Source organism: Schistocerca serialis, chromosome 4, assembly GCF_023864345.2.
Source record: "Schistocerca serialis cubense isolate TAMUIC-IGC-003099 chromosome 4, iqSchSeri2.2, whole genome shotgun sequence".
In the NCBI taxonomy this organism is placed as follows: domain Eukaryota; kingdom Metazoa; phylum Arthropoda; class Insecta; order Orthoptera; family Acrididae; genus Schistocerca; species Schistocerca serialis.
This window is the reverse complement of record NC_064641.1, coordinates 880,970,144-880,990,735: the sequence shown is the minus strand read 5'-3', so window position 1 is coordinate 880,990,735 and position 20,592 is coordinate 880,970,144. Positions and strand designations below refer to the sequence as shown.

At 44.5% G+C, this 20,592-nt stretch overlaps 1 protein-coding gene across 1 annotated transcript in view; it reads left to right on the top strand.

Moving 5' to 3' along the window:
* The window catches only part of LOC126474826 (uncharacterized), a 135,477-nt gene extending 118,102 nt beyond the window's left edge, over window positions 1–17,375 (top strand). Inside the window, exons 3-4 of the mRNA XM_050102301.1 lie at window positions 16,857–16,996; window positions 17,111–17,375. Coding sequence (XP_049958258.1) covers window positions 16,857–16,996; window positions 17,111–17,375 — 405 coding nt within the window. The remainder of the gene's footprint in view (window positions 1–16,856; window positions 16,997–17,110) is intronic.
* Window positions 17,376–20,592: the final 3,217 nt, after the last annotated feature.

Below are 20,592 nucleotides of genomic sequence, written 5' to 3'. Positions count from 1 at the left end.
AGAATGGGCCATAAATGTCTTTTCTCGCCTGTCCATTTCAGCGCGTACTCATTAATTACATGATCTATCCACCTAATCTTCAGCATTCTTCTGTAGCACCACAGTTGTTGTCTGAACAATTTATCGTCCATATTTCACTTCCGTACAAGGCTACAGTCTAGACAAATACCTTGAGAAAAGATTTCCTAACACGTGAACTTACGTATTTCATGTTAAGAAATTCCAATTTTTCTGAAATGCTTTCCTTGCTATACATCCAGTCTGCATTTTATGAGGGTGTGCCTACAAGTAACGCCTTCCGAATTTTTTATTCTGCTCTCAATAATGTTCGAGGCAATACATGCCGTGCATATTACTCGGCCGACTTTCCTGCTTCGCTGGCGCAAGTTGCAACTCTCTGCCGCTAGAACGCTCCCAATTGTAGCGTGTAACGTGACGGTGTATTAGGTAACAATGCCGGTGCATGATGGACCCTTGGAAAAGTGAAAGCACGAATGCGAAGAGTTCGTCCTCACATGGTGCACCTTCTCCTTCAGCACGACAATGCCGCACCACACACAGTCAAAAAAAAAAAAAAAAAAAGGTTCAAATGGCTCTGAGCACTATGGGACTTAACATCTATGGTCATCAGTCCCCTACAACTTAGAACTAATTAAACCTAACTAACCTAAGGACAGCACACAACACCCAGCCATCACGAGGCAGAGAAAATCCCTGACCCCGCCGGGAATCGAACCCGGGAACCCGGGCGTGGGAAGCGAGAACGCTACCGCACGACCACGAGATGCGGGCACCCACACAGTCGCATCTGCAGCAGTTCGTCGTCTTGTGTTCACCGTCATCAGTCATCCTGCATACAGTCCTGCCTGACCCCATCCGATCTCTTTCCAGAATTTAAAGACACCTTCGATGCAGGGAGAAGTGCGGCTGGAGCTCCTTCTACATCTACATCTACGTGATTACTCTGCTATTCACAATAAAGTGCCTGGCAGAGGGTTCAATGCCACTCTCGAACGGCACGCGGGAAAAACGACCACTTAAATTCTTCTGTGTGAGCCCTTATTTCTGTTATTTTATCGTGATGATCATTTCTCCTTATGTAGGTGGGTGCCAACACAATGTTTACTCAATCGGAGGAGAAGACTGGTGATTCAAATTTCATGAGAATATCCCGTCGCAACGAAAATCGCCTTTGTTTTAATGATTGCCACTCCAATTCACGTATCACGTCTGTGACACTATCTCCCCTATTTCTCGATAATACAAAACGAGTTGCCCTTCCTTGTACTTTTTCGATGTCATCCGTGAGTCCCACCTGATGCGGATCCCACACCGCACAGCAGTACTCCAGAATAGGGCGGACAGGCGCGGTGTAAGCAGTCTCTTTAGTAGACCTGTTGCACCTTCTAAGAGTTCTGCCAATGAATCGCAGTCTTTGGTTTGCTCTACCCACAATATTATCTACGTGATCGTTCCAATTTAGGTTATTTGTAGTTGTAATCCCTAAGTATTTAGTTGAATTTACAGCCCTCAGATTTGTGTGACTTATAGCGTAATCAAAATTTAGCTGATTTCTTTTAGTACTCATGTGAATAACTTCGCACTTTTCTTTATTGAGGATCAATTGCCACTTTTCGCACCATACAGATATATTATGTAAATCATTTTGCAAGTCATTTTGATCATGTGATGACTTTACAAGACGGTAAATGACAGCATCATCTGCAGAAAATCTAAAACGGCTACTCAGATTGTCTCCTATGTCGTTGATATAGATCAGAAACAATAGAGGGCCTATAACACTTGCTTAGGGAACGCCGGATATTACTTCTATTTTATTCGATAACTTTCCATCTACTACTACGAACTGTGACCTTTCTGACAGGAAATCACGAATCCAGTCGCACAACTGAGGCGATCATCCGTTGGCACGCAGTTTGGTTAGAAGACGCTTGTGAGGAACGGTGTCGAACGCCTTCTGTAAATCTAAAAATATGGAATTAATTTGACATCCCGTGTCGATAGCACTTATTACTTCATGAGTATAAAGAGGTAGTTGTGTTTCACAAGAATGATGTTTTATGAATCCGTGCTGACCGTATGTCAATAAATCGTTTTCTTCGAGTTATTTCATAATGTTCGAATACAGTATACCTTCAACAAGGTTGAACTTTATGCAATGACCGTATCAATAAAATGCTCTCCTGTTGGGAAAAATCCATTCGTAGTGGGGGTGACTATGTTGAGAAATAAACATGTAGACGTGACGAATAAAGATGTAGGATCTTAATAAAGTTTGTTTTATTCCAGAAGCTCTAGGAGTTTTCACGTAAAGTATTTGGAGGCGTCGCTTCTGATAACGCCTTCGTAAGTTCTCTGAGCTGCGGCCATCATCAGTCATTTTGCTGTCCAAATAACGAAACTTGTTAACTGCTTTTAGTGTCTCATTTCATAATATAATTCCCTCAACATCGCCTGATATAATTCACCTACATTCCATTACTATCGTTAATCTTTGTTGATGCTTACCTTAAAACCTCTGTCCTAGACACTATCCGTTCCTTTCACATAATCTTCCAATTCCTTTGCTGTCTCTTACAGAATTAAAATGTCATCGACAAACCACCAAGTCTTTATTTCTCCTTCCTGAAATTTAATTCCTTTTCTAAATTTTTCCACTTGCTCAATGTACAGGATGAGTAACATCGGGGAGGGGGGGAGGCTAAAACCCCTTTTCACTCTTCACTCCCTTCCCAAGTGCTTCCCTATCAAGTCCTTGCACCCTTATAACTTCTGTCTGGCTTCTTTACGAATTGTAAATAACATTTCGCACCCTGTATTTTAGCCCTCCTATCTTCAGAGCTTCAGAGAGTGTGATATTGTCAACATTTTCTATAATTTTTTCTAATTCTAGAAATGCTATAAAAATAGCTGTGTATTCCTTCAACCTGAAATATGATGTAGGGTCACGATTGCCTCTCGTATTTCCACATTTCTCTGTAATTCAAACTGATCTTCTCCGAGGTCAGCTTCTATTAGTTTATCCATCCTTCTGTAAAAAATTCGTGTCAGTATTTTGGAAACATGACGTACCAGAGTGGTGGTTCTGCAGTATATTCACGCCTGTCAGCACTTGCTTTCACTGGGATTGCAGCACACTGTACGGATGCCAATACTACCGTAACAGTCTTAATTAACTGAGTGACTAAAAATCACGAAAAGCATTATCCTTATTGAGTGAAGATACGCTGTGCATGATGCCCAAATATTGGAACTAGATGCGGCCTACGGCACAAGTGTCCACACGATGTGTGAGCGGTCTGTTACATTTGAGCGTGTGATGGTAATCAGTGGAAAACGCATCGGTCGTATCATATCGGAAGTCACACAAGAAATAAAAATTCCGGGATCAACAATGTTTGGGGAGTATCTTCAATATCGCGGGAACAACGATTCTATACGCGTAAACTGCTGCACATTATGACCACAAATGTGTGACGTTCGAATATCATGTCGACTCCACAGATCGATATGGAGTGATCCATCGCCTAATGTCACATCGTCGCCGATCTGAATATGGGACACCAGGAACAATGACAGACTGGTGCCCGTTTGCTGACACCCTCGTAAATCGGGCGTTGCGCGCGCACACACACACACACACACACACACACACACACACACACACACACACACACATTCTTTAAGTGCACTTGCTTTTTACTGTAAAACCACACGGAATGTAAACGAAAAGAGTGTGAGGGCGCTAGATATTACCCTTCGCCACATCGCGATATTTGAGATGAAATGCATAAAATTACGGATTAACGTACTTACAACCATAGGACATTAAGTGAAAATTTATGGGCTCCTTGTGTGTCCATTCATTGGCAATATACATTGAAGTGCCAGAGAAACTGGTAGAGGCATGCGTATTCAAATACACAGATATGCAAACAGGCAGAATAAGTCGCTGCAGTCGACAACGGTAATATAAAACAACAGGTGTGTGGCGCAGTTGTTAGATGGGTTAGTGCTGCTGCAATGGCAGATTATCAAGATTTAAGTGAGTTTTAACGTGGTGTTATAGTCGGCGCACGACCGGTGGGACACAGCATCTCCGAGGTAGCGATGAAGTGGGGATTTTCCCCTACGACCATTTTACGAGTGTACCATGAATATCAGGAATATGGTAAAACATCGAATTTCCGACATCGCTGCGACCGAGAAAAGATCCTGCAAGAACGGGACCAACGACCACAGAATAGAATCTTTCAAAGTCCTGCGGATTACAGTGCTGGTACATCAACAAATTTCAGCGTGCGTACCATTCAATGAAACATCATCGATATGGGCTTTCGGAGTCGAAGTACCACTCGCGTCTCATTGATGACTGTACGACACGAAGCTTTACGCCTCGCCTGGGCCAGTCAGCACCGGCATTTGACTCTTGATGACTGGAAATATGTTGCCTGGTCGTACGAGTCTCGTTTCAAATTGTATCGAGCGGATGGACGCACACCGGTACGAGACAACCTCATGAATCCATGGACCCTGCAAGTCAGCAGGGGATTGTTAAAGCTGGTGGATGCTCTGTAATGGTGCGGGGCGTGCGCTGTAAAGTGATATGGCACCCCTGATACGTTTAGATACGACTCTGACAGGTGACACGTGCGTAAGCATCCTGTCTGATCACGTGTATCCACTCATGTCCATTGTGCATTCGACGGACTTGGGCAATTCCAGTAAGACACTGCGACACCCCTACACGTCCAGAATTGCTACAAAGTCGCTCCAGAAACACTCTTTTGAGTTTAAACACTTCCACCGGCCACCAAACTCCCCAGACATGAACATTATTGAGCATATCTGGGATGTCTTGCAACATGCTGTGCAGAAGTGACCTCCACCCCCTCGTAGTCTTACGGATTTATGGACAGCCCTGCAGTATTCATGGTGTCAGTTCCCTCCAGCACTACTTCAGACATTAGTCGAGTCCATGTCATGTCGTGTTGTACCCAGTTCTTCGTGCTCGCAGGGTCTCTACACGACAGTAGGTAGGTGTACCAGTTTCTTTGGCTCTTCAGAGTGCATCTCACACGGTTCAAACGAGTTACAGGTAACAAATAAAGTGAAATATTTATCTTCCTCTACACTTAAAGTATTAGGCGTCTACCTGTTACGGTGCCATTTTATTACATGGCTTTCCCAGACTTCTTTGGCCAACCAGATTGTAATTTTCAACGTTGTGTGGTAGTCTACCTCTCTTCATTCTGTCGATATGTTCACTCCATTTTCTACAAAAATGCTTAGCAGCCCACCTACGCTCCGCAATTGCTACAAACCTATGGGAATTGAATATAGATCCTAAACTCCATGTCCCCCCCCCCACCACCCACCCTCTGTCCATCTCCTCCTCCTCCTCCCTCTCCTTGTCCATCGCCTCCTTCTTACCCCCACCCCCTCTTTCCTTCCATCACCTTTTTTTGGGGGGGGGGGGGAGGGGGGCGCATATAATATGGTGTGCCTAAGGGCTCAAAATTTTTAAATCCGCCACTGTTCATCGCTACCTCGGAGATGGTATATCCCCCCGATCGTGCGCCGACTACAACAAAAAATTCAGACTCACTTAAATCTGCCATTGTAGCAGCAGTAACCTATCTAACAACTGCCTCAGATACTTGTTGTCTTATACTGTATAGGTGTTGCCGGCCGTAGCGCCGTATTCTGTCTGTTCACATATCTCTTTATTTGAATACGCATGCCTGTACCAGTTTCTTCGGCGCCTCAGTTTAATATAAGCAGAAAAACATCTGAACAGTACGCGACAAATACTGGGAACAGCCTTGACAGTGAAATCGTGAGCGAGCAAGTCACAAAATTTCGTGTCACCCACCAGCCCACGCAAGACAGAAAAAGTCCACTGTGCTTTAGGTGACATGGTCATGAAACAGTGATCCGTCATTGAGCGGCAGTGCAAATTTAGTCCGGCAATGAGGAGGAAAAATTCGATAAGACTTTGAGCTTAGCTGAGTGACGATTAGTCAAGTGTACGGTCTGCGAGACAGCGCGGAAGCAAGAGAACATGAATTCTCATTTATCCTTCGCCTTTATCCGCCACGCGACACGGTGGTAAAGCAGTTTCGACCACCCAACACACGACAAGCAGTCAACGTGGGGACCGGACCTAGGTGTCCTCGTAAAGCCGCTATGAGACGAAGCTTCTGCCGCCGTGATCTCCACACGACGAATGACTATGAACAGTACTGAGATGATTCAGTCCCCCCTGCTTCCCCTTATGAACTGAGTTGTGTCCATGCCCAGCAGTCAAATCGTCCCTAAGATTTGTATATTTTGTGCAAAAGGTACTGAAGTAAATGCAGTCATTTCATATTTTAATCATCTAAACAATCTGTTCCATTCATAAATCAATTCCTTAATCTCATTACCTTTTGCTTTTTGATTCCACTTAATTACTGATGTCACTTAATTATTGGCTCCTTTGTGGGATAATATAATTAGTGATTCTCGAGTTTCTCCCGGCGTATTTGCTAATCAAAATATCCACGGGTGTACTACCGGTCTACAGTGTCCAACGGGCACAATATTTCGGCGATCATACATGTCGCCATCATCAGGTGAACTGACGGACTGAGCTCCTGTGAACGTGCCGGCACGGAGATCCGTACACTATGGCTGTTCAGAGGGAACTGGGTTCGGTCGCGGCGGCGGCCGATTTAAATACCCTCCTCCCGCGGCGCGCTCACTCCGCCATCCGCGCCCCGCGCCACGGTCGCGCGGTGGAACAGATTGTGACGGCGTCTGAGATGACGTCGGTGTGATGGCTCTGTCCGCCGTGGTCGTCACAACTATACATTTGCTCGATTTACTCTTGATTAACCCAATCGCGCCGCGGGCCGCGGGCGGGCGGAGGGTATTTAAATTGGCCGCCGCCGCGACCGAACCCAGTTCCCCCTGAACAGCCATAGTATACGGATCTCCGTGCCGGCATGTTCACAGGAGCTCAGTCCGTCAGTTCACCTGATGATGACGACATGTATGATCGCCGAAATATTGTGCCCGTTGGACACTGTAGACCGGCAGTACACCCGTGGATATTTTGAATATAATTAGTATTTTCGGTATGTCCATTGTGGATGACGAACTGCGACTATGATTTAAATTGGGTACTTATCTGGTAATAGATATGCATCCAGTGGTTTTTTTAGTTTTTTGATACGATTTATTCTACCATAAACGTGTTTTAGAGCCACTGCAGGCTTATCATCGGGTGGAGGTGTTACAAGAACATTATGTTGTGGACCAAGTGTCCTCAGAATCTAGCTACGCTTGGTCAACAGCACAATGTTCTTGTAACGCCTTCACCTGATGATGTATCTGCTGTGGCTCGAAAACACATTTACGGTATTATAAATCGTACAAAAATCTAGAAAAAGCGACTGGTTGGTTTTTTATTACCAGATAAATCATCAATATAGTTAGTAATCTGTATGTCATTTTACGCAAGAGATCAAAGAAATTTCCGATCTCTACTCTATGTACTTACTCTTTGATACGGTAATCATCTTTGTGTCACTGCAAGTTGGAGTACGTAATTTTACTTCTGAATTGTCATGGCAGATAAATCTCAGGGAATTTCTGAAATATGTGATGAGACACTCCCTCTGGTAGTGTCTCACCACACCCACAAGAGGTTGGGGAATTGTATATATCACTGGTCGCAGCTCACCAGAGGTGGGACTGCTCCAACTTAGCGAAATATTGCAAGCTGGAGCACGTAAATGTAATACTGAACTGTCAGGGCAAATAAATCTCAGGAAATTCCTACGAAGCATGTTCAGACAAATCCTTTGGGCGGGTCTCAACAGTTTCAGGTAAACTACCAAAGTGAAATAGTAGTTATGCGAATAAAAGAGCTATATGAGAAGATCTCTTGACATAGGGCCAGCAAGTTCATAGGCCCCTTTTCCTGAGATATGCTCTAATGAACCACCATATTGTAATTTTCATTCCCTGAATTTTTCGTTCTGATGTGACAGCACAGAGCGAAGTTATTCATTTGCTTGAAACGTCGTACCCATGAACATCTTTTGGTACTGGGAGTGTTTCATGTTTAGGTCTGCAAGTTAGTATATTCTTAGTCATTATATTATATTGCAAGTTATTGTATTATATGTTTTGTATTACTGGATATTGTATTTTTATTATTGTACACACCGAGCGAAGTGGCGCAGTGGTTAGCACACTAGACTCGCATTCGGGAGGACGACGGTTCAATCCTGTCTCCAGCCATCCTGATTTAGGTTTTCCGTGATTTCCCTAAATCGTTTCAGGCAAATGCCGGGATGGTTCCTTTGAAAGGGCGCGGCCGATTTCCTTCCCCATCCTTCCCTAACCCGAGCTTGCGCTCCGTCTCTAATGACCTCGTTGTCGACGGGACGTTAAACAACACTAACCTAACCTATTATTGTACATTGTTTTATTGTACTGTATTGAGCATGTTATTAAGTAAGTTATTCGAACTGTGTTTACCATTGTTCTAGGATTTCATGTAATGGATACTGATGAAGAAATCAATAGAAGCGAATTGCTTCACAAAAAGAAAGTGAGTATGAAACGGGACGTAGATGAAATAAAACAACAAAGTGGAAAAGGTTACACTTCGCGATCTGGTATAGCTGTAACTGGCAAGACTTTCAACGCATTAAAGAAATGATGTTTCAAGAAGTGTTTCAAGAAAATAGTTTCTGAAGCTCAAGCACAAAAGTTTAACTATTTTTACTCGCACAGTAAAACGGAGCAGGATGCAGTCATGGGTTAGTGTGTAAATAAACTCAAAGCTGAAATAAAAATGACAGTGTATCCAAAAGATATACCACAGCATAAATCGGAATACGTTATTGTAAACGAAAGGAAATCTGTTAAAGTATGTAAAACTATGATACAGACTTTTTACAAAATTTCTCTTAAGCGTATACGTAATATCCAGGTTGAAGTGTCTATTGGCAGTTCCTTTGTGGGAAGAAGAGGCTCACATACCAATAGGCCTCATAAGCTGGAGAGTGTGGTGTTTGATCCACTACAGGTCCATCTTAACATCATTCCAACCAAAACAAGTCATTACTCACAACACAAATCGTAAGGGAAATGTTTTGAAAGCCCGAAAGTTAAAAAAGAAAGGGCTGTAGTATGAGCTGTTTCAGAAGTATTTCAAAGAAAATAGGAAACAATGTTTAAAAATAGTTTAATACGTACTTTCATTGCGTTAAGTCAACATGTATAGTTTCAGTACCCCAATAACTGATGTCGGTAAATTTGTACAGACTGTAAGCAGAAGTTAACAAATGATCGTAAAGACCGTTGTCGAACAGTGTATTTGCAAAGCTAACGCTGAGCTGCGTAAGAGAATACGAGAATATATGTCAAAGCGAAGCAAGAATGATCACACTTGTAATGTTGAGTTTGATTACGGTCAAAATTTGCCTGATCCTAAAACGAATGTGACGGTGCAGTTTTAGAACTGCCTCCTCTGGTGCTTTGTTTTTAATGTTGACGTTCATAACAATGGATCACCATACATGTATAGTTTTATGGAAGGGCAAGACAAGAGAGGAGGTGACTGCGTTATTTCAGTTCTGTTTGACTGCTTAATGAATCAGATGAGTAGTAATATAAGCTCAACGGTTTCCTGTCCGGCACCTGTGGGGGAGAGAACAAAAATATTTGCCTGCTGCAGTCTGGCATGTGGTACGCTAAAAAGTTTAATGTGCACATTGACCACATTTTCCCAATCAGAGGACATTCATTCAATCAGTGTGATAGAAATTTTGGCCTTCTTGAATCTATCATGACGAAAAAGTCAGCAGTTGGCATTGCTAAACCTTATCTGGAAGCCAGGATTGAATGTCGTGCTAACGCTACATCTTTCAGTGTTGTAATGGATTGTGAGATTATAACGAATTGCATGGAAATGTTGCAGCCACTACTCTGGAGAAAACCAAAAACATAGAAGAATGTATTCCAGATACAGAAATATGTCCAAATGCAATACACAAAAGTTTGTTCTTTGCTGTATTCTACAACTTACGATGAGATTTACACACCATTCCAAATATGGTTGACGAGGAATCCAAATCTGAAAAATAACTTGACCGAGGCCTCAGATAACGGCATTAAATCAGTAAAAGTGAAAGATGTTACAGATCTTGTTTTCAAGTCAACCGCAGACAGGAATTGGCTTGAATGTGTCATAGAAGAAATTTAGACGAATTCCTTGTAAATGCTTTTAGAACGCACAAGTTTCGTTTCTTTGAATTTATTTATTTTCGTAAACACAATACATGGAATTTTACTATTATTATTCACTTTTTGTGCAGAACATTTAATGTTAAAACATTCTGGAAACATTCAATGTTGTTTGGAGGAAGGGCACTTCAGCACAATAACGAAATTATGTTGTAATATGTTGACATATGTATGTATCGTAAAACTGACTAAATACACACTTTGTGAAGGTGTTCATTATATCAACACTTACTCGAATTTGATGTTTACACTCATGAGCCAAAACATTATGACCACCTACTTGATAGACGGTTAATGTGGCCGAGCGGTTCTAGGCACGTCAGTCTGGAACCGCGCGACCGCTGCGGTCGCAGGTTCGAATCCTGCCTCGGGCATGGATGTGTGTGATGTGCTTAGGTTAGTTAGGTTTAAGTAGTTCTAAGTTCTAGGGGACTGATGACCTAAGATGTTAAGTCCCATAGTGCTCAGAGCCATTTGAACCATTTGAACCACCTACTTGATACCTTGTTTGTCCGTCTGTGGAACGAAATACAACACTGATCCTCCATATCGTGGATCCGACAGTTTATTGGTAGATTTGTGAAGGTATGTGGTACTACATGTCTACGTACAGTTCACATAATTCGCGTAAATAACGGGCCGGTGATCTGCGTACGCGGTGGTGCAGACCGATAGCAACCCAACTGGATTCCATAGCATTTACATCCGGAAAAATTTCGCCACCGAGAGGTCATTGTGAGTTCACAATAATGCTCATCAAACTACTGTAACACGGTGCTGGCTCCGAGGCACGGACAATTATACCGCTCAAAGACGGTAACGTCGTCGGGGAAGACATCAAACATTAAGGGATGCAGGTGGTTCGCAGCTGGCAGGGCGTCTTGGATTACTACCACACGTCCCATGCAAGCACACGAGAATGACTCCCATAGCCCAATACTGCTCCCACCAGGCTGCATCAGTGGAGCGCTGCGTGCTTCGAGCCGCCGTCCACCTCGACCTAGTGCAGCAAAAGTGTGATTCACCCCAAGAGCTGACACGTTTCCATTGATCGACGGTGGAAATCTCGGTGGTTCCGCGCCCACTGTAATCGTGGCCGACGATGTCGTTGGGTCATCTAGAGGTGGTCTGCTTCGGAGCTCTGTGTTCAAGAATGTACGATGGACAAAGTGCTCCAAAATACTTGTGCCAGCACAAGCACTGCGCTCTTACGGCAGAGACGCCGCATCACCGTCTATACTACTTTACAGAGCAGACATGCCCCCGAACCCCACGTTATGTGAAGAATTGTGGACGCCCAACCACTTAGCGCTTAGTGGAAGTTTAAACTGTCCTTCAACCTCTTTGGCGTTTTCGAGGTACACGTTCACAGACTCTGCACAACAATAATCCACCCTTTATCAAAGTCGTTTATCTCAATAGTTTTCCCCGTTGCAGCCCATATATTCGCTAGGGTAATTACCCACTCTTGTCTGCTCCGCTTATACAGCGTGGTCCATTAATAGCGACTGGGCCAAATATCTCACGAAATAAGCATCAAACGAAAAAACTACAAAGATCGAAACTCGTCTAGCTTGAAGGGGGAAACCAGATGGCGCAATGGTTGGCCCGCTAGACGGCGCTGCCATAGGTCGAACGGATATCAACTGCGTTTTAATAGGAACCCCCATTTTTATTACGTATTCGTATAGTACGTAATGAAATATGAATGTTTTAGTTGGACCACTTTTTACACTTTGTGATAGATGGCACTATAATAGTCACAAACGTATAACTACGTGGTATCACGCAACATTCCGCCAGTGCGGACGGAATTTGCTTCGTGATACACTACCCGTGTTAAAATGGACCGTTTACCAATTGCGGAAAAGGTCAATATCGTGTTGATGTATGGCTATTGTGATCAAAATTCCCAACGGACGTGTGATATGTATGCTGCTCGGTATCCTGGACGACATCATCCAAGTGTCCGGACCGTTAGCACAATAGTTACGTTATTGAAGGAAACAGGAAGTGTTCAGCAACGTGTGAAACGTCAACCACGACCTGCAACAAATGATGATGTCCAAGTAGGTGTTTTAGCTGCTGTCGCGGCTAATCCGCACATCAGTAGCAGACAAATTGCGCGAGAATCGGGAATCTCAAAAACGTCGGTGTTGAGAATGCTACATCAACATCGATTGCACCCGTACCATATTTCTATGTACCAGGAATTGCATGGCGACGAATTTGCACGTCGTGTACAGTTCTGCCACTGGGCACAAGAGAAATTACGGGACGATGACAGATTTTCTGCACGCGTTCTGTTTAGCGACGAAGCGTCATCCACCAACAGCGGTAACGTAAACCGGCATAACATGCACTATTGGGCAACGAAAAATCCACGATGGCTGCGACAAGTGGAACATTAGCGACCTTGGCGGGTTAATGTATGGTGCGGCATTATGGGGGGAAGGATAATTGGCCCCAATTTTATCGATGGTAATCTAAATGGTGCAATGTATGCTGATTTCCTGCGTAATAAAAAATGGTTCAAGTGGCTCTGAGCTCTATGGGACTTAACATCTATGGTCATGAGTCCCCTAGAACGTAGAACTACTTAAACCTAACCAACCTAAGGACATCACACAACACCCAGTCATCACGAGGCACAGGAAATCCCTGACCCCGCCGGGATCCTGCGTAATATTCTACCCATGTTACTACAATATGTTTCAATGCATGGCAGAATGGCGATGTACTTCCAACATGATGGATGTCCGGCACACAGCTCGCTTGCGGTTGAAGCGGTATTGAATAGCATATTTCATGACAGGTGCATTGGTCGTCGAAGCACCATAGCATGGCCCTCACGTTCACCGGATCTGACGTTCCCTGATTTCTTCCTGTGGGGAAAGTCGAAGGATATTTGCTATCGTGATACACCGACAACACCTGACAACATCCGTCAGCGCATTGTCAGTGCATGTGCGAACATTACGGAAGGCGAACTACTGGCTGTTGAGAGGAATGTCGTTACACGTATTGCTAAATGCACTGAGGTTGACGGACATCATTTTGAGCATTTATTGCATGAATGTGTTATTTACAGTTAATCACGCTGTAACAGCATGCGTTCTCAGAAGTGATAAGTTCACAAAGGTACATGTATCACATTGGAACAACCGAAATAAAATGTTCAAACGTATCTATGCTCTGTATTTTAATTTAAAAAACCTACCTGTTACAATCTGTTCGTCTAAAATTGTGAGTCATATGTTTGTGACTATTACAGCGCCATCTACCACAAAGCGAAAAAAGTGGTCCAACTGAAACATTCATATTTCTTTACGTACTACACGAATATGTCATAAAAATGGGAGTTCCTCTTTAAAAAAGCCGCAGTTGATATCCGTTTGGCCTATGGCAGCGCCATCTAGCGGGCCAACCGTAGCGCCATCTGGTTTCCCCCTTCAAGCTAGACGAGTTTCGTTATTTGCAGTTTTTTCGTTTGACGCTTATTTCGTGAGATATTTGGCCCGGTCACTATCAATGGAGCACCCTGTATACTGTTATTACTGCATCACGCGCCACCAGGCGGCATCCAACTTTGCGGTGGTCAGTGATCATATGTTTTGGTTTATCGGTGTAACTTGACAATGATAATAAATAAAAATTGTGCGAAGTTTCAGTTGCGTTCTTCTCAAAACGATCTGTTGGAAGAATATTGTTTAGTATCTCATTTCTCGCTCAGATTTCCTCAGCATCGTGTTATTTTCTACATCTATTTCTACATTTACATGGATACTCTGCAAATCACATTTAAGTGCCTGGCAGAGGGTTCATCGAACCACCTTCACAATTCTCTATTAATTCAATCTCGTAGCGCCCGGAAAGAATGAACGTCTGTACCTTTCCGTACAAGCTTTGATTTTACTTATTTTATCGTGGTGATTGTTCCGCCCTATGTAGTTCGGTGTCAACAAAATATTTTCGCATTCGGAGGAGAAAGTTGGTGATTGGAATTTCGTGAGAAGATTCCGCCGCAACGATAAACGCCTTTGTTTTAATGATTTCCAGCCCAAATCCTGTATCATTTCTGTGACACCCTCTCCTATATTTCGCGATAATACAAAACGTGCTGCCTTTCTTTGAACTTTTTCGATGTACTTCGTCAGTCCTACCTGGTAAGTATCCCACACCGCGCAGCAGTATTCTAAGAGAGGACGGACAAGCGTAGTGTAGGCAGTCTCCTTAGTAGGTCTGTTACATTTTCTAAGTGTCCTGCCAATAAAACGCAGCCTTTGGTTAGCCTTCCCCACAACACTTCCTGTGTGTTCTTTCCAATTTAAATTGTTCGTAATTCTAATACCCAGGTATTTAGTTGAATTTACGGCTTTTAGATTAGACTGATTTATCGTGTAACCAAAGTTTAACGAGTTCCTTTTAGCACTCATGTTGATGACCTGACACTTTTCGTTATTTAGGGTCAACTGTCACTTTTCGCACCATTCGGATATTTTTTTCTAAATCGGTCTGCAGTTTTTTTGATCTTCTGATGATTTTATTAGCCGATAAACGACAGCGTCATCTGCAAACAACGAAAGACGGCTGCTCAGATTGTCTCCACATCGTTTATATAGATAAGGAACAGCAAAGGGCCTATAACACTACCTTGGGGAATGCCAGAAATGAGTTCTGTTTTTCTCGATGACTTTCCGTCAATTACGACCCCTTTGACAGGAAATCACAAATCCAGTCACATAACTGAGACGATATTCCATAACCACGCAATTTTACTACGAGCCGCTTGTGTGGTACAGTGTCAAAAGCCTTCCGGAAATCCAGGAATACCGAATCGATCTGAAATCCCTTGTCAATAGCAATCAGCACTTCATGTAAATAAAGAGCTAGTTGTGTTTCACAGGAACGATGTTTTCTAAACCCACGTTGACTGTGTATCAATAGACCGTTTCAAAAATTGGTTTAAATGGCTCTTGAGCACTATGGGACTTAACATCTGTGGTCATGATTCCCCTAGAACTTAGAACTACTTAAACCTAACTAACCTAAGGACATCACACACATCCATGCCCGAGGCAGGATTCGAACCTGCGACCGTAGCGGTCGCGCGGTTCCAGACTGTATCGCCTAGAACCGCTCGGCCACCCCGGCCGGCTGGACCGTTTCGTTCGAGGTAATTCATAATGTTCGAACACAATATATCTTCTAAAATTCTGCTGCATATCGACGTTAATGATATGGGCCTATAATTTAGTGGATTACTCCTACTACCTTTCTTGAATATTGGTGTGACCTGTCTTTTGGTACGGATCTTTCGTCGAGCGAACGGTTGTATATGATTGTTAAGTATGGAGCTAATGCTTCAGCATACTGCGACAGGAACCTAATTGGTATACAGTCTGGACCAGAAGACTTGCTTTTATTAAGTGATTTGAGTTGCTCCACTACTCCGAGGATATTTACTTCTTCGTTACTCATGTTGGCAGCTGTTCTCGATTCGAATTCTGGAATATTTACTTCGTCTTCTTTTGTGAAGGCATTTCGGAAGGCTGTGTTTGGTAACTATGCTTTGGCAGCACTGTCTTCGATAGTGTCTCAATTGCTATCGCGCAGAGAAGGCACTGATTGTTTCTTTCCGCTAACATATTTGACATACGGCCAGAATATCTTTGGATTTTCTGCCAGGTTTAGGGACAAAGTTCCGTTGTGCAAACTGTTATAAGCATCTTGCATTGAAGTCTGCGCTAAATTTCGAGCTTCTGTAAAAGATCGCCAATCTCGGGTATTTTACGTCTGTTTAAATTTGGCATGTTTGTTTCGTTGTTTCTGGAACAGTGATCTAGGTCGTTTTGTGTACCAAGGAGGGTCAGCTCCGTCGTTTGTTAATTTATTTGGTATAAATCTCTCAATTGATGCCGATACTAATTCTTTGAATTCAAGCCACATCTGGTCAACACTTGCATCGTTAATTTGGAATGAGTGGATATTGTCTCTCAGGAAGGCGTCAAGTGAATTTTTATCTGCTTTTTTGAATAGGTGTATTTTTCGCTTATTTTTGGAAGATTCGGGCATTATGTGTGATGTGTGTGTGTGTGTGTGTGTGTGTGTGTGTGTGTGTGTATGTTGTAGTCTTCAGTCCAGAGACTGGTTTGATGCAGCTTTCCAAGCTACTCTATCCTGTGCAAGCTTCTTCATCTCCCAGTACGAACTGCAACCTACATCCTTCTGAATCTGCTTAGTGTATTCATCTCTTGGTGTCCCTCTACGATTTTTACCCTCCACGCCGCCCTCCAGTACTAAATTGGTGGTCCCCTGATGCGTTTCGTTGAGGAAACTGTTAACAGGCGTCTCGCATTTAACTCCGCGCTAAGTTTCGAGCCTCGTTTTACTTTTGTCGATGTACGTATTAGAACCCGATTTCTTCTGTGGGATGTTCGATTTTTATGAACCTAAAATGGCCACGTCTCACACCTGTCTAACTGATTTTGTCTTGTGTGATAGTTGTGACGTGTCGTGTCGTCACGCAGGTGTCGGTTCTGCACGGGGCGTCGGCGAGCAGCAGCCGGCCACTGGTGGTGGACACCGGCCGCGCGCTGCAGCTGAGAATGCACCACCAGCCAGAGGCGGGGGCGGCTGGGGACGGGCTGTGGCCGGGCGCCGTGCAGCTGTCGCCGCCGCCCCACGCCCCCGCGCCCGCCCCCGCCACGCTGGCGGCGGTGGCAGCAGCCGCCCTCCTAGTGGCCCTGGGGGTCGTCTTCCTGGCCCTCCGCTGCCTCCGCAGCAGCGCCTGCCGCGGGCCCAAGCGGGCCGACCCGTGGCCGACGGGCAGCGACCTCTGCGCGCAGACCGCAGCCTCTGCCGCTCCGGAAGCGCTGCCTCTGCAGGTCAGGAGCTCCGCCCCAGTGACCGACCTGGAGGACGGCCCGGCGCCGACAACTGTGCCCGCCGCCGCGACGGCGAGCCGAGACCAGCCGTCAGCAAGTGGCGTCTCCTGGCTGCCGGTGGTCGAACTAAACATGAGCAGCGACTGGCTCAACACGCTGTAGCAGACGCCAGGGCCAAATGGGCCGCACCCCAACTGTGCGACTCGCCGCTGTAGGGTCACGCATCCTGGTGCGATAATCGTGGCCAATGGACGATGTCGCTCTGGTTCTACACAGTGCAGCTAATTGGACTGTCTGCTACTGCTTGCGATACTGCCGTTTGGTATGATGTTCACGTCAGCGTCGGCCTGCCTCCAACGGTGATGTCATGCGAAACAATATTGGGATTGTGAGACCTTAACTTTTCCCGGCGAATTGAATGTTCGAACAACTTACGGATTTGCTGCCAGGTGACGTCGTCGACTACCGCCGATATTTCGACAGGAGCACATCCTGCCATTCTCAAGGCACAAATGCAAAGGGGAAGAAATGTGCAAGGAAATTTAATACCTCGGTTCACAGAGGAGAAACCAGATACCACACTAACAGAGATGGTGGATTTTGTTTAAATGCTGCTTGGAATCCGGCTCTGTCTCTCATCAAAAAACAGAGGGACAGAATTAGTGCTACCTCACCTGTTGATAACTCACTGTCGATATTTCTGGTGTTGGTCATCTTTGTTTGTGTTGACACTTGTTCTGTGTGTGGTATCTTCCTGGTTTCTCCTCTGTGAACCGAGGTATTAAATTTCCTTGCACATTTCTTCCTCCTTGCATTTGTGCCTTGAGAATGGCAGGGTGTGCTCCTGTCGAAATATCGGCGGCGGTCGATGACGTCACCCGGCAGCAAACCCGTAAGTTTTTCAAACATTGGGATTATTCCTCCTTGTCAACTGCGTGTTTGGAGGCTACTGTTAGAAACTAGAGGTTCGGCAAGGTCTGGACAACGGCTGATGAGCTCCCCTGAATCGTAACGCCTCCTGGCTGCAGGTGGTGGAACTAAACACAAGAAGTGACAGGAAGAACGCACTCTAACGGACACTGGAGCCAACTGGAGCACACCCCAATTGTGGGATTCACCATTGTTGGATCACGCATCTTGATAATAATCGTGTGGCAGGAAATTAACTGACGGACGAGGCCGCTCTGGCTTCACACCGCAGCATTGTATTGGACCGTCTGGTGCTTCTTGTGATACTGCTGTCCGGCATGACGCTCACGTTGCGGGTCTACATGTCTCGAATGGTGACGTGGCGCAAAGCAATATTGGTATAATCGCTCCTTGTGAACAGTACTGTTGGAGGTGGCTATTAGCAACAAGAGCTTTGGCAAGGTTTGGGCAACAGCCTATGAGCTCATCTGAATTGTTTGGTGCATGTGTGCGTCGCCCATCAGCATGTGCGAACCAGAACCCCATGACACTGCTATGATGCACTACTTTGCTGAGACTATTGTGTCACTCTGTTGACCAGCGAGCCGTGGATGGTTGACGTTTGCTGAAAAGCAAATACTGTTCAGCGTGCAGGATCTTCACGCACCTGCTATTGTACATTGTGAGACATCGATGATGAGTGAAGTGTTCGACTGGCGCACACCCTAGCTGCACGTCATCTGATTTTACGACTTTTCCTTCTGGGTTGCAACAGTTTGTTACGAAATCGCTGTCGCAAGAAACTGATTGATGTGCGAGACGGCATTGGGTCTACACAATGTACCCTTGTAGTTGACTATTTTGTGCTCCTTTTTATACTGGTCTTTGGTATGATCCTCACACGTGACTCTATCGAGCTGCTTCTCTCGTCAAAATGTCTACAACATGTCTCCAACGCCGATCTTGCCCACAACAATATTGGTACTTCTTCTTTTCCTGAACTCCTCTTTATGGATCACTGTTTCGGACGACAGGTTCAGTAAAGTGGTCAGCCTCACCTGACTTGTGTGGTACACGTATGCATCGACCATCTGCACGACTTGTGAAAGCACCGTCCATTGAAAGAAAGTTAGTTTAGGGAGAAATACATTACAGACTATGCACTACCCTGGACAGTCTTTATCGCTCTATGGGCAAACCTACCATGGAAGGTTGATCTTCGTTGGGAAACAACTAATGTCCTAACTTTAGGCTCTTCATATATTTGCTATCGTATATTAGTCTCTAGTAGGTTGCCTCTATATCCTCAAATGCTGTGGGTTATTGCAGGCCAGTAAAGCGTTGGGTACCGTATGCAGCCAACGCCGATCCGTCCCAAAGCGATATTGGTACTGTTCTCCTTGTGAGATAAGTGCTGTAGTGATTGAAATAAAGCTTATTACCGTCACAACCGGACTTAGCAAGCAGCAGACTGTAATTGGAGACACACTTGACTCGATTAGTACGACTGTGCTTCAGTTCTTCCCATCCGGAAAAGTACGCCATCGTGGACTTCAGCTATAGAAACTCTTTTCACAAAGTGTCAGCTGCTGGGTAGTCGCATTACGTTTCCTGCACGCTAGAAGACTACTAGAGAAGTCTGGTGTTCGAACTGTTGGTCTACAGCGCCAGAAGGACGACATCTGCTCAAGAGGGACCAGTGCTCAAACTCTGTAGTCTTCGGACACATGCGATTCCGATTTGTCCTCATGGGTGCTATCAAGTGACTTTCGACACGGCATAAATAGTCACGATGCCTCTGTGACCACTTCTGTGGATATTGTGGGAAACTGTATACATGCATTTGTAGCGGACGTGTATTTTTACACCAGTTTGTTCACCCTGTTTGTATCTTTGTGCATAGACTGCTAGGACAGAGCCAAAGAATGTAACGTATATTAGTAGACGTTTCAGGAATGGACAAATGCTTCTGAATTATTCTTGTACTTGAGCACACATTGATCTGCAAATATAAATTTTATTGGCACACTGCAATGTAGTATTTGAATAATTATTAATTTAAAAATGTATCAAGCACCATTTTAATACGACATTTAAGTCAGAGAACAAGAATTTTCATTTTTACAGGTTATGCCTGTGCTTGAAACTTCGACTCACTGCGTGTGTGACTACAAGGAGAGAAATAAGTTCGGAGGTTATTGTCACGTCGACGATAAGATCATTAGAGATGGAGCACCATTTTGTATTAGGGCAGAGGATAGGAAAGGAAATGGGCAGTTTTCTTTGCAGACGAACTGTCTCAGTACTTCCCTTCAGCGATTTGGAGAAGCCACAGGAAACCTAATTCAGCGCAGGGCTTTCAACAGCCGCCGTCGGCAAAACGAGTCCAGCGTATTACCATTTTGTCACTTCTAAAAATGAAGTAGAGGGCTGTATGGAAAGGAAGGTCCGATATGGCGCGATATGGAGA